Raw genomic sequence first — 14,433 nt, 5'->3', positions numbered from 1 at the left:
AGGGGCCATTGCCCCGGCTTCCATGTTTATGTGTTGTTGTTTTTTTTGCAGAATTTCACAAAGCTTTCATGGAGGAGGTAACGTACTGTTTGTCACAGCTCTCAGTCACCAGAGAGTGGAGCTCCACTGCTAAAAGCTACCGATTCAGTCACAGCGGTGATTCGTTGTAGTCAATTCAGCTTTAGGATTCTGTGATAAAGATTTGTTCAACATGTACTGAACATCTCTTGTCCCTCACCTGTTAGAGAGCGCTACGATTAAAAAGGTCCCTTTTTGGGTCAAAAGGACAACAAATATGTCTACCAAGCAGGCAGCTTTAAGGAACTGCATCAGGTTTGTAATATAAAGTAATACAAAATCAATCAAGTGGTATGCCGGAAACTGAGCTATGTACTATTGACATAGTTTAGAAGCAAAATTAGCTGAATATTATATTAACTCCATAACTGAACTGTAACCGTCATGAAATTGGTTGTGCTCGATTGTGTTTCTGCTTATGATTTTAGACTCTCATTAGCCAAAACTAACAGATACCCTTTTCTCAACTAATTCCTGTATGAAAAAGCTAAGTTATTCTACATATTTGATTATTTTAATTCACAGTTAAGAGATATTAACTTAATGAAAAGTTTGAACCTGTATATCTATTTTGTATTATATGTGTTTTCGTGCTGTATTTCTGTTTCACTGCCCTTAAGAGTCAGTTGGTTGATCGGTTGACTCACCTTTAAGTCACATATCACACTTCCAGACATGAAGTTGCCATTTTATCACTGCCTGTGTTTATAACATTTTTCCTCCCTTGTGTCCGTCTCCTTCTTAAAGTCATCTATATGACACCTGAAAAGTCCAAATATTGTCTTGTAAGTGAATCTTTAACGTTTCATGACTCAAAACTTTGTGGCTGATCTTAGTACGATGATCCACCAGTAGTGTCACATTTTACTTAAAGGCCCAGGAAACCACTTTTCTTAATCAGCTTATTGTAAACTACAGGATCCTATATAAACACAAACGTTTTCAGATTTGTTTGTTTTTGTGACGGGCGAGGCTCGGTTTGGAGAAAGATGATTATTTTCATCCTATTTCTGTGCTCCAAGAGGAGCTTTTGCACTGTTAACATCTTAACACACATACATAAGGTTTGTTTTTCATGTTCTTTTCTGAACTTTAACATTAATTGTTGCACATTTAGTGATAAATATTCAAATACTTAAGATGTATTACTGAAATACTCCAGTGGCTTTCAGTGGCTTTAAACTGACACAGAGGCATTTACAGGGATACAAAGACGCTTCTCAGATAGTCCAGCTTCACTCACAGATTTGATCATTATTTATCTAAACGTCCAGACAAACCTTTTCCACGTGCCATACTTAAAGTAACATCAGCACAACATAACCCTCTTCCACAGAGAGAAGCACAGCTGTTGACATCAGGGATTCAATTCATGCCACTGCTTGTCAGTCATTTTATTTTGAAAAGCCTCTGCAGTGCCATTGACACAGTGAAGCAGGATCATGTCTGATGAAAGAGTTTGTCCCTCTGCTGACTGAACCTGATCCCCAAAGCTCACCTGACTGCAACGAATCGTTCAAATTTCCCATTTTGAGGTTCTAAGTTAACCATGTGATTCTTGAAAATGTCAGTTAACATTTGAAAATTAAAGTGAAATATTAAACTACAGTCGCCTTTCAGCGATCCTGAAAGTTCAAATACTTTGACAAAAAAATTCTTTACACACAGTTCACTTATTTTATTCCAGCTTTACGTTGCATCCCGTGGCCTTCATCAGCAGATGGTGTTTGTGAAGTGGAGAGAGAAAAAGCATTTATAAATAAATAAATAAATACTTAATCAATATAACGAGTAAACATAATTTAAATGATAAACATGATCAATAATTCATATTATATATATGAAGACATATCTTTCATGACTATGAATGTTAGATAATATTCTCTATAAGGACTATTGAATATCTGTTTACATACTAGAAATAGTTGCTTTAGAGATTGACCCAGTTTGGGTCAATATAGCACAGATTCTATACTTGGCTAATTTTAGTTTACATTACCTAACTGGATATGACCCGGTGTTAGACACAACACGCTCAAGTTTCACCCTAAAACCATCATAAATTAACTGTACAAAATGATATGCATGTGACATTTAAAAATGCAAAGGATACCTATATGATAAAGAGTCACAGATTAAGTTTAAAACGAGCTAGAGTAGACCATAGTTTGACATTTAATTGTTTATATATGCATGTATGTATGTATATGTGTATATTATTTCTTTATTTGCTTCTCCACTTTGAGCAGGGATGGGGGTGGGGGGTACTGCTGTGTATTTGTCTGTCTATGTTGTTTTTATACTTTTGATTGAAAGAAAAAGTTTACAATCCTGCCATGTTTTAATTTTGGTATAAATAACCCAACGTAAATATAGAGAATAATACTATTACTATTACCATTGTCCACCCATGGTACTGGCCATTGTGTTGGCACTATCTATACTTTTAGTGTGTAAACACAAGTTAAATAGATCCCTCACAGCAGTTATAGTTATAGTAAATGTTGAAAATGTCAACATTTAACACTTTGAAATGTATCTGCTTACAACTACAATGCAGTTTTTTTTAAACAATTGATTATGATTAGGAATGATCATTTATTCTACAATAATTATATAATACTAATGATTATTTCTATTTGACAGTAAAAGTGAAATAATTTCAAATCATACATGGACAGACATTTGTAATGTGATTATTTGAAGTTATCAAATCTTTTTCATTTTAAAAAAATAAACCCATAAGCCTCAACATACGATATCCTTTCTATTACTAATTAAGCATTATAGCCTCCGACGGTGTTAAAGCAGAGTGACTGCATCTTGGACAATGAAGACAAATCAGAGACGAACAATGCTTTTGTGTGGAGCCAGTCTGCTGCATTCAACATATCCATCCACAGGCATCATTTTATAATAGGATCATAAAATTTGCAGATGAAGACTTTACAGTTCAAATGGTCACATCTCATCATATTACTGTAGGTCTTTCCTTCATATCCTCCTCTTTTTGCCATGAACGTATGTTAATATTCGTGCAGATTGTCCGTTCTTGAGATTTGGTAAAACTGGATACAACTCTCACTTTTACATCTACTGTAGCAGCACTTGTACAACAAGGCTGCATATACAAAATAGTATAGTATACAGCATCAGTATGATATAAAAAATCTGGTCCATGAACTATAGTTGATAAATAACTGCAGTGCATTCATCATATTTTATATAACTGACTTATAGATGAAAACTCTGTATTGTCTTTCTTATTTAATGATCATTAAAAAGAATAGATCTGATGTTAACAAACATTAAGAACACCTGCAAACCTAACTTGCATTGAATTGTCGTCTAGCGCTACTCCTTGTATTTATTATGTATGAATTAGTTACATATTAGTTGTATTTTTCTGAACAACAAATGGACCTGCGTGGTAGTCGGTTATATTTGTCACAATAATATTTGTCTGCTCTGATGAACCACTGAAGCTACTTACAAAAGGGGGCGCTGTTGAGGCAGATAACTGACAGTTCAAAATGTCAAAGAATGGCAGTGGTTGTTCTCTTCATTCTGACATTTTCACTGATCCCTCATGAGGCAGACAGGAAAACCTGCTGACAGGCAGCTCTCTAAGAATTGACTTACTGAATTGGACGTTTGTATCATCGGTCAGATCTATTAGTTACTGAAAAGTTCCACACTTTCCTGGGTTGATTAGTTACATGGAAGAAGTTGCTTTAAGTTTAGAAAATCAAGTTATTTTGTCCCCCGCGGGTTACGTTAAACCCCTAGTCGCCATGAAAACATCTGGGTGGAGGAAGTCACAGTAAAATAATGATCTTCAAGTTTAGTTAGTGACTTTAGTTTAAGTCAATGTTACATGACACTTCATGTAGGTGTTAGGGTGTAGTCAGTGTGCAACCTGCCCTATAACTGCAATTATTTCTCCACTCTGTTGGACAAAAAAAAAGAAAAAAGACTGCGTTCTTTGCCAATGAGTTTGGTCAGAAAACTGGCCTGTCGTTAACTGTCCTTAAGGCTCTGAGTGACTCAGTCAGACAGGAGAGACATTAAACACGCTGCACGTTCTGTGAGTAACAGTGGTTTTCCAGCTAAAAGTGTTTCTCGGCTAATGGGTCTCATCTCAGCCCACGGTGTCACTGCAAAGTCCTCAGAGGTAAAAGTAGAATGCAAAAACAGAGGCACAGAACAAATAGACCGCATCTATTAGAGTGCATTAACAAATTACAGCTGTCCCACAGTTGAGTTTAATGGTAAAACAATTAACATCAACTGTGAAGAAAACATGTGATATTCTCTAAAGAACTTGATGCAACATTTTATTTATTTTGAAGGATTGTTCGCTTTTTTTTTTTATCTCTGGAAAGTACATTTTTAGTAAAACTTCTCACCTCAGAATTGACAGAAGTTACTGAAAAGGTAGAGTTTGGGGTTTAATTCAATTTAGTTTGAAGATATTAGCATCTGTATGCACCTTTGAAGCGCTCAGGTCTACGGTTGATGGATCTCTTCCACGCTTAATGTCAGTTTTTACTCAGTTGGCGGACAAATTTCAAGGCTTGCATGGCTATATTTAACTGTTTAACATTGTTCTGTACATGTTTAAACAGTGTATGTACATTTCTAATGATTTCTGTGAAGATTTTCAAATACAGTCAAGACCTACTCAACTTCTGTCACGATATCGCGTTTCTTATGTTAAAGGTTGAACAACAACAAAGGCAGTAGTAGCAGAAGGTCAAAAGTTTGAATTTTAAAAAAATGTCTTTTATTTTCAGACTAGACAAAGTATTAATAAGAATTGTTTTATTTTGGTTGAAATACTCCCTTTTTTTTTTTTGCAATTACCAACAGCTGAAAACTAATTATTAGCACACTTTTCCTCAAAGTCCTCAAATCACATATATTTTACATTTTACCAAACAAATTAGTTGGAAATGAACGGCTGGGTTTTACAATTCACAAGGCACACTAATCCAGGTAACACTGAATCAATTTCTTTACATAAAACCTGATTGTCTCATCACCCATGTAAGGGATAATGACTTAATATCAAATGACTTATTCGAGTTTAGAGTTGAGGAAAATGTTATAATCTTTATTCTCACACAGTATTTGGGTCATATCAACATTAGCAGATCTTTTCAAGAGCATGCTTAAAAACACCCCAAATGGAGCAAAAAACGGACACTTTCATTCAACAAAAGCTATTAAATATAATTTACAGCGGAGTGAGATCTTCCACCGAAGACAATGATCAAAACACAAGTTGAACACTTGTCTTCCTTGACATGATATATAGACAGTGAATTCAGACTCATGAGCCAGAACTTCTCCATGGTCCCAAATTAACTCATGAAACTTTATATATATGTATATATACAAAAAAATGTGCTACACAGACCAGCAATGTTAGAGACTATTCTCAGGATGTAAGAAACCAACAAAATAAACAAAAAAATACCCTAAAAATGCAGCTCACTGAGTACTTGAACTAACGCGGGACTGACTGTATTGCACTAGTGACTTCTACTGTTTAACGTGACTACAAGGTGTGTTACAACATATTCCTCGTGTCCTCCCTTTTGACATGGTCAAGTGTCTTGTCGTGGCACTTGGTTTTTTTGTTCTGGTGAGTTTTCACATGTTTCGCCAAGTGGTCACTCCTCATGAACCTCTTGCAGCAGTCCGGGCAAACAAAGCGCTTCTCCCCCGTGTGAGTCCTCAGGTGTCTCTGCAGCTCGTCCGACCTGGTGAAACTCTTGCCACAGAACAGCCAGTTGCACACAAACGGCCGCTCCCCAGAGTGCCACCGCAGGTGCGCTTTGAGGTGAGAAGTTTTCCCGTAAACTTTCCCGCAACCCGGTATGTGACAAATGTGTTGCTTCTTCTTCCCGGGCTCGTCGCTGGACGTGGACGACTGGCAGTTCGGGCACCGGCACCTCCTGCACCGCCGCGCGGTCGCGAGCGGAGACTTGGTGTGCAGCAGAGCCGCGATTTGCGTCTGGTACTGCGCAAAGTCCGTATGTCCCAGAACCAGGCCCCTCTGCAGCTGGAAGCGATGGGGGCCGAGGGAGGAAGAGTGAGTGACGTGGTTCCCCTGCTGGAGGCTCCACCACGGAATATCCTCTCCAGGGTTTGGGGACAACTGTCTCTGCTGCTGGTGCACAAGGCCGGAGGGTCCCGTCACAAAACTTGGCATGGCGGGCGGGATGGGAGTCGGGGCCGCGTAGCTGACGGCGGGGACGTAGGTGGGAGGACAGGATGACTGCAGAGACTGCATGGAGCATGGTAGCATCTTCACGGGGGAGAAGTCATAGGGGTACGAGGGGTCCGCCGGAGGGGTGAGGGGCAGTTCGTGGTGGTGCGAGCTGAAGGAGCTCTGGATGTGCGCAGACAGCTGGGGCTTGGAGGATAGTCCGAAAGTTGAGTTGCTGGCCAGGCTGCTCTGAGGCGTTCCCTCGTTAGTCCACGGGTGAAATAAACGCGATGGGGAGCCCAGAGTTGGGTCGTACGGAACCTGGAGGAAATCTGTGTGGTTCGATCCGTGGTGATGCCCGATCCGGTTACAAGTGGCAGCCAGGAGAGCCAGCGGAGAGTGCTTACAGTTCTCTGGAGAAGAGTTTGGAGTGCGATCCTGGATAACCGAGACACACATTTTCTATATTACAATCATTATTCAACACACTTTACGAAGGGGAAAAACACATCTGGTGTGTCTAAATAACGTTAAGTTTTAAATGTGTACGACATCGATCCATGTCGCCTGAATCGCGATGCTTTGACATTAAAGTTGTCTTTATGTAGCAGCAGAAGTCATTCAGACGCAAACAATAAGCGTCAGGAATAAAATTATATGACACCAGACGATTAAAAGACTCGTTTAACCGGACGTAAATCAACTCGGACGAGTAAGTTTACGAGTTACTAAAGTCGTCAAAGTAAACAGAAACTTGCGCACAAACCTGGAGAAAAGCCTGGAGTGTTTCATTCCGCAGTACAGCCACTGCTGCCATGGTAAACGTCCTCCTCCGTCTCGATGAAAACAAATACAAAATAAAAGCACTAATTTAGATAAATATGTGCATTCGCAGTAAAAATATCGCGTCGAGCAGGTCTCCACTCCTCAGTGCTTCCTCTCTCCGAGATATCCTTGGTCTATCTGAAGAGTGAGGGATCACTTCTTAGAATTTGATAAGGACTTTGGTGGGCCGCCAGCCAGTCAGAAATAAGATTTATTACTTTGAAGTTTGCCGCTGCCCAATCATCAAAGAATAGCGGCTCTTTGAGAGGGGAAAGCAAATCCTTTGAATCCACAAAGCTCCTATGGTGTGTTTGTTGGTCTGGATAAAGGAGCTGATTATTAGGGGGGATGGGAAGGGAGGAGATAAAGGCGGGACAATTAATGAAGTAATCACTATGTGGGAAATGTATATACACAAATAATTGGATTTTCTTGATCAAAGACCCCCATGCCGCCTGGAGACCCCGGTATTGGATGCTGTAGTCATCTGATCCTCTTTTTGTAATTAAGGATTTGTAGCAGAACCCTATGTGACAATGTGACATTGTTATCTCTGGAGATCTCTAAGAGCGTTGCCTGACTGTTTGATGGAGGAAAGAGACCAAATCAAGTGACTCAACACAAAGTTCTCATCTCTCAACAATCTGCGTCTCTTTTACATTTCTAATTTGAATTAAATTTTCTTTGTTGTTCCTTTGAACTACAACACAGCATTAAACACTTAATTATACCCTCTCTGAATTATTTAAAAACTTAATTCTCCTTCACTCATTTAATCATTTGTTCTATCAGAACCGTATTCCTAATTTAGCTTTTTTTCCCCTCTCTCTCTTTGTTGTGCATTAAAATGTAAGCTTAGAGCCTTAGGGCAAATTCCCATCAGCTAATTCAAATTATAACATGTTACTTAACATGATACAAAAGGGAAACCTCTGTTTTAAATCAGGTGACAAAAGCAGCACTTGAAATGGTGATGTCTCAATTATGTTTCCTTATAAACTTGTCATTTCGTTGGGTCTTGGGAGGAAGTTCAACACAGGATCTCGTGCACTGAAGCATCCAACCTAAACAGACGTAACTATAATGTAAGGGAACTTTACCACACCGACTAAACTGGAATACAATACCATCTTTTACCTTATTTTTGTTATGGAACATTTAATGTGGGCAAAAGTATGCAGTTTTCTTAAGATAATATTCAAACTTTTGTGGCAGAGCAGTCGAAATGGAAGTTGTAGTTTTCTATATCAACTCTCTGATCTTTATCTGGCTTCCCTGAAGAAACAATCACTGTCCTCTCAACTAGTTTGGAGCGGCAGATTTTGAATTAGATCTGTTCCTTTGAAGGGATTAATGTTCCCAGTCCTCTCCCACGGCTTTACACACAGTCATGAGGGAAAGGGGGAGTCCTGCTGGGCTGCACTGGAGCCATGTTAAACTACAAAACTGGCTACAGGAGTGGTGTACTCACACTGTTGACTGATTAAAAATAAGAAGTAGGGGAGATTAACCTTGTTTACATCAAGTTATGGCAGTAGTAGGTGATGAAGTTTATTGTGCAGAACATATAAAAATATGCAAAAAAACAGAAAGGTCACTACTTTAAATCCTGAGCCACGTTGTATTAAATCTGCCTTTTACAAGAGCGTGTGAATACGTTTACAAGTTATGCCTGCAAAACCATCTTACAGAGGTCACATTCTAAACGTTGAAAGGAAGTTTTTTCATGATCAAGAAATATTTGTACCACCTGTCAATAAGGTAGTTTATAACTTATTGCTTAACTAATGGTTAATAAATGCTTTATAAATCAGTTCTAAGCAACTAAAAAGAACAGCTTTTGGGTAGCCAAGTTGTGAAAAATCCCTTATGCTGATGTTTATCCTCCACCAGCACAAAAAAGAGATGAAAAACCTATGAGCATTTATTAATGTTATAAGAAAATGATTACAGCCATCGTCAAAACAGGTTAAAATAGAATTATAAATTGGCCGAATGGTTTTTCAGAACATTAACAACAAGTTTTAGGTTGCCAGGTTGTGAAAATTCCTTCGACTGGTGTTTATCTGATAAGTTACTAATAAATACTCCTGGGATTTTGACACAGTGGAGCTCAAAACAGGTGAAAAGAGGATTATAAAATTACCGAATGCTGTATACTCAGTTAACCAGCTGTTACCAATTAAATTACTGGTGTCACTGCTGTAAATATTTTTACAGTCTACGTTAAAAGTTCGTGTTTTTGCAGAAAAGTGCAGTCAGTTAGTTTTTACTTCCAGGTTTAAATGTCAGATAAATGTCAAACGTTGTAATCTGCTCTCTAATGTCAAACCAGACAACTGTTAAAGTAAAGAGGAAATCCACCCTAAAACAGAAGTAAGATTTACTATGATCCTGAACAGCTGCACTGATCTGAGGATATTCAAATAGCAGATATTAATTCTGATTCAGGGTAGATTTTCACTTAAATCAGCTTTACATGTGAGCTGTCATGCTCTGCAAAGGCACATTTCAGACATATGTGACAACTGCATGAATTTTGTAAACCATCAGAATTACCAAATTATTGATATCTTCCTTTGAGATACTCGGTTCAGTCCTAAATGCAAGTTGTTACATTTTAATGCATCTCAATGGGACTTCAGCGGAGGGATGGATTTGGCTGAGCAGGACTTTGATATAATTTGTAAGAAATTCATGACTGTGTGCTTGACACAATGTCCAGTCCCTGAGGTAATTTACTTGCTCCAAACCGTTACCGTCTTATGGCCATGCCTCACGTTTTACAGGGTCACCTCAGCAGTGGTTTGGCTAAAAGAAATTTTTCCTCCAGTATTTGATGGGAAAATTAACTTGGAGGAACCCCCACTGAAATAGTTTTTGCCTCAAAGGTTTGAACATGGAATCAGTCTGTACCATCCGTGTATTTCATACAGTACTCTAAAGCATAAAGCGGAGAGTCGATCAACAGAAATACTGTTTAACGGTGGAGATGTGTCTGAAGCTACATTTAGGGATTAGCAGAATATCTAAAAAATAAGATACTAGCCTCGCAGTGGTTACAGGAAACAAAGCTGTCTTTAGTACAGCAAAGTGAAGCAGGAATGTTTCTACATACATGAAAGTCAGAGAAAGTCATATGTCAGTTTCTGGTGTTCATATTCCTATTTGGATCAGAAATCTCAATTTCCTGCAAAACTAAATTAAACATTTACTAAAAGGTCAACAGGTGAAGAAGAAAAACACACAATGCTCAAAAGTCAGCAGTTTAAACACATTTATTTGACTCATATAAAATGTCAGTTTACTAGAAATAAATACACATTTACAATAGATATCAAATGTGTTGCTGAGTTTTGTTTAGATCCAGTTCAAAGTTGACAAAGGCAATCTGCAGAAGAGAGAGAAAAACTGCATTGACAATCCTGAACATGCAGCACACTCTAAATATTTTTTCACTATCGTTCAGTTTTCAATTAAAATCATTTTATTTCAGTGATACTTGATATAACTGTTTTGAACCCAAACGCATCTGAGAAAATGGAACTGCTTGTGATCTTGACATTTTGACCGAACTGACAGTGAGAACGGTGGATTTGACAGAGTCAGGGGGCAATGGCACAATACGAACCCTTTTTTAACTTTCCATATTCTCTGGACAGCTGGAGAGAAAACAGGTTCCACATCTGTCTCATACGAGAGATATCAGAGAGGATGGGGATGGGGGTGGCGGTGGTTGGTGTGGGGAGGGGGGTTGAGGGTGCATGTGTGAGAGTGAGAGTGAGTTTGAATTTGAGTGTGTGGGAGAGAGAGGGAGAAATGCTCGAGGCTACTGGGTACTTGAGCCGCTATAATGGTGTCTCGTATGAGAAAACATCTGTGAATTTCCTCAGTGATCTACAACAATGTATAACTCAGAGCAGTCACTCAGCAGACCTTTGAAGTTGCTGTCAGACAGAAAGCTGCCATTGTTCGCAGCCCCCAACACACAGAAACTCCAACTTTGGTCTCACTAATTTTCCCTGCAACGCGATACAACTCTCCCCCCCCCCCTTCTCTATCTCTCTTCCGAGCCTATGAAGCTGGGGATCTCTGCATATTCAAGCGCAAAGAGCAAAGCCTTGGCAATGTGCAGGATTGGCCTGGGGTCACGAAAAGGCGGGACAGGTCATTTTACCTTCTCTCAGCCCACCCTGGATGCGTTAATCCAGCCCTAAAGAGGGAAACTCTCCCCCTCTATGATGATGTTCAAGGTTACAGCCTGCAGGGCTCACCCAGGAATCATTACAATAATAAGATCACCGTATATACAGTGATGGCGTGAACCAAACGGTCCTCAGATATGCAGAGGTTGTCAGCATTTAAAACAGGTGGTTTGTAGGTTTTTTATTTATTTTCACTTTAGCAGTAAATAGTATTTAATCAGGTTTGTAACTTTCTTTTAACATTACATGCAGTGGGCTAAATAATCAATATTAATGTGTTAATTTAAGTAATTAAAGATTTTACTTTTGGGAAATAACGTGAATGGAGAAATTTACCTTTATCTTAACACTATAATATGTGAAATGATGAAAGGAATCCAGATATATGTACTGTCTATTCACTCACTCACTCACTCACTCACACACACACACACACACACACACACACACACACACACACATTATAGACAATTGCCTATAAGATCACCCTTTTACATCTGTCAGTGAAGGACCCTGTTCCTCTATGAGTACTGTGTTGCTCATGTCAACCCACTCATTTACTCTAAAAATATCAATAAAAAAAAGTTGAAAAAAACGAAAGAGCATGGAGCAGGTGAACCTAAGAGGCATGAAATGAAATTACTGTTCTATGACAGTATGGTGGTCTCCATGGACAACTACACAAAAAAATAGATTTTTTTTTAATTTTTTGCAGTTGTACTGGACATTACTTTATTCTGACCTCAATGAAAAGGTTGTTTGGTTGAACACCAGGTGACATGTCTTGGCTCCTCCTGGCAGTGGTAAAAAGACAAGCTTTTTGTAATGCATCCCAAACTGAAACAAGGCCGTGGTAATTCTCACACTGTTACCCGTCCAGCGTTTATTCAATGGCAGCTGGTCCCACCATCTGGGAAAGCAGCACCGGGGCAAAACAAAACAGGTTACACCTTTGGCCATGCCAAGTCTGCGAGTGCCCCACTCCGTCTACAAACTGAGAAAGGCTAATCACAATTTCACGCTCTGATTTGTCAAATCCCATTCCAGCACCGGAGGCACAGAGAAAACTTTAATGTCAGTATCTTTCATGGCGTAGAGGATAACAGCTTTTCCGTTTTCTGTTTTATATTGTTCTATGTAAACCTTTTATCTAGTTTTATAGTTAAAGGAAGCAAATGAATGGTTAAATATATTTTATGCAAATGTGAAGGAAGTTCTTTCTGACCAAAACATTTGGTCACCACCAAGATTAGCAGCCGGGAACAAACTCTTATCTCCTCATGCATGCCATTTATACTCATGCAAATGTTAACAACAAAACAGTGCATAAAGTGCCCTCAACAAACTGCAGGTGTGAGGAAGCTGAAACAAAAGCCACTGTAACCCTAATGGCATCCCTTGTCATTAAGAGACCTTTGATGTATGCAGCCTACTCAACAGACTCTTTTATCTCCTTCTTCCTCTATGCCTCTCTCTCTGTCTCTACCCGGCTCAACCAGTTTCTTTATTAATGCCGTCTTTAGGGAATGTTCTTTTGCTCAGAGCCCTCAACACACATCTGACATCTGGTTGACGCTCATGTATGTCGCTTTCTTTTGGCACCAATCATTAACCAGCAAAGAGCTTCACAATGCTAGGTTTGTAGCTATTCTAGGTGTCTGTATGTTCCCTGTGGTTGAAGTTGGTGGGAACAAAAACTATGACAAAACAAGACTTGGCATTCAATCTTTACTTAAAAAACGTTGGTATGCAATCATAATATAGTGTGATGTATTCTACGGTGGTGAAAATCTGACACATCTGGATATCAAAAGCACGTAAACTGCATTAAAACAGTATTTGAAAAGGCTGCACATGAAATACTGGTATTCAAACTCTCCCTTTGAACTGAAAGGATATAGAAACAGGACAATGTTGGCCTAATCGTGCTCTCTCTTTGAAGTGAGACATCACTATTAGGTGAAGAGGTAAGTATGCTTCTTTAGAAAATAAAAGCTTTTCATCATTTGTTAAGGCTGCGGCTCGAGCGATTTTCATAAAGGTGGTTTAAAACTTTGGATAACAGTGTTTGGGGCTACCATGGACGTTGCTTTAATGAAAGTGCGGCGCATGAAGCAAATAGCTAAAATGGCAAGAATAACACCAGCAGTAACGTTAGCCACATTAAAGGAGTCCTCTCTCTCGCACACCAGATGTTGTCAGATTTAATGAGGAAAAACAAGAGGGAGCTGGATTTACGCAGACATATTAAAGAAAACACAGGTGTCAGGCCTCCAACACTGACTTGACACTGTGTCTGTCCCTCAGTGTCCTGCCTGCAGACAAACAAGACGACCAGGAGTCCAAGCAAACATTCATTAGGTCAGGACATCTTTCATGAGAGTGACGACAGTATTTCATAACATTTGCCTTTTGCAACACATAATCAGCTAACCAAGGTAATTACGTACACACCTCCGCTCACCTCCTCTCATATGCTAAAGCAGGCAATCAGCCAGGGAGTTAATTTGGCAGAGAAAAACAGGGGAAGAAACACCCACTCTGGAACCATTTGTCACCACAGTCCAACCTTGTTATTCAAACTAGTGAGCCTATTTGAAATTCCTCTCCGTGGCAAAACAGGGCCAAAATAATCAAGGGAGCATGATCACACTTAATTGATTCAGTGTACTTTTAAGATGCTCTACAGGGTGCTGGGGTGACCTATTTCAGACTGCTCTTCAGAGGAACCAACTATCCCAGCAAGGGAGTAATGCACAACGAGGATTTTAATTATTGCAGGATTCGTGGCTACAACCGGAGGTGAAATGCTTCAGAAAGAACTGTGACACCACATTATATCACTGCCAGTGGTCTGGGCTATTACTCTTACATTCTTTTTTGAGTTAAATATGACAATGATTTGAAAAGACTATGACTTTTTTTTTTGCTGTAGCTTAATTATGTGATAGTGAAAACAGCTGATTTCGTCTTTTTTGAGACACAGTTGTCCACAGATCTCACAAACACAATTTTTAGATGATGCAATGATGGATTGTAACTAAGTATATTTACTCAAGTACTGTATTTAAGTAACATTTTTGGAAACTACTTGATTAGTTACATTTT

General features: G+C 39.1%; 2 protein-coding genes across 4 annotated transcripts in view; both read right to left on the bottom strand.

The window, feature by feature from the left end:
• Positions 1-4,832: 4,832 nt before the first annotated feature.
• On the bottom strand, positions 4,833-7,404 carry sp5a (Sp5 transcription factor a). Its single transcript, XM_068735117.1, has 2 exons — positions 7,062-7,404; positions 4,833-6,733 (listed from the first exon to the last, which is right to left on the bottom strand). Exons 1-2 carry the CDS (start codon positions 7,110-7,112, stop codon positions 5,654-5,656), a joined length of 1,131 nt encoding a protein of 376 aa, XP_068591218.1. The 5' UTR covers positions 7,113-7,404; the 3' UTR covers positions 4,833-5,653.
• A 3,037-nt stretch (positions 7,405-10,441) lies between these two features.
• The window catches only part of myo3b (myosin IIIB), a 61,657-nt gene continuing 57,665 nt past the window's right edge, over positions 10,442-14,433 (bottom strand). For all 3 annotated transcript variants that reach the window (XM_068735076.1, XM_068735084.1, XM_068735093.1), the window contains one exon: positions 10,442-10,511. The gene's annotated coding sequence lies outside the window, so the exon portion shown is untranslated. The remainder of the gene's footprint in view (positions 10,512-14,433) is intronic.

This window comes from Cebidichthys violaceus, unplaced genomic scaffold (assembly GCF_023349555.1).
Source record: "Cebidichthys violaceus isolate CVI_PGR_0920_01 unplaced genomic scaffold, fCebVio1.0.p SCAF_11, whole genome shotgun sequence".
Lineage (NCBI taxonomy): Eukaryota > Metazoa > Chordata > Actinopteri > Perciformes > Stichaeidae > Cebidichthys > Cebidichthys violaceus.
Note: the sequence above shows the minus strand (reverse complement) of the source record. Positions and strands in the feature narration are given on the sequence as shown.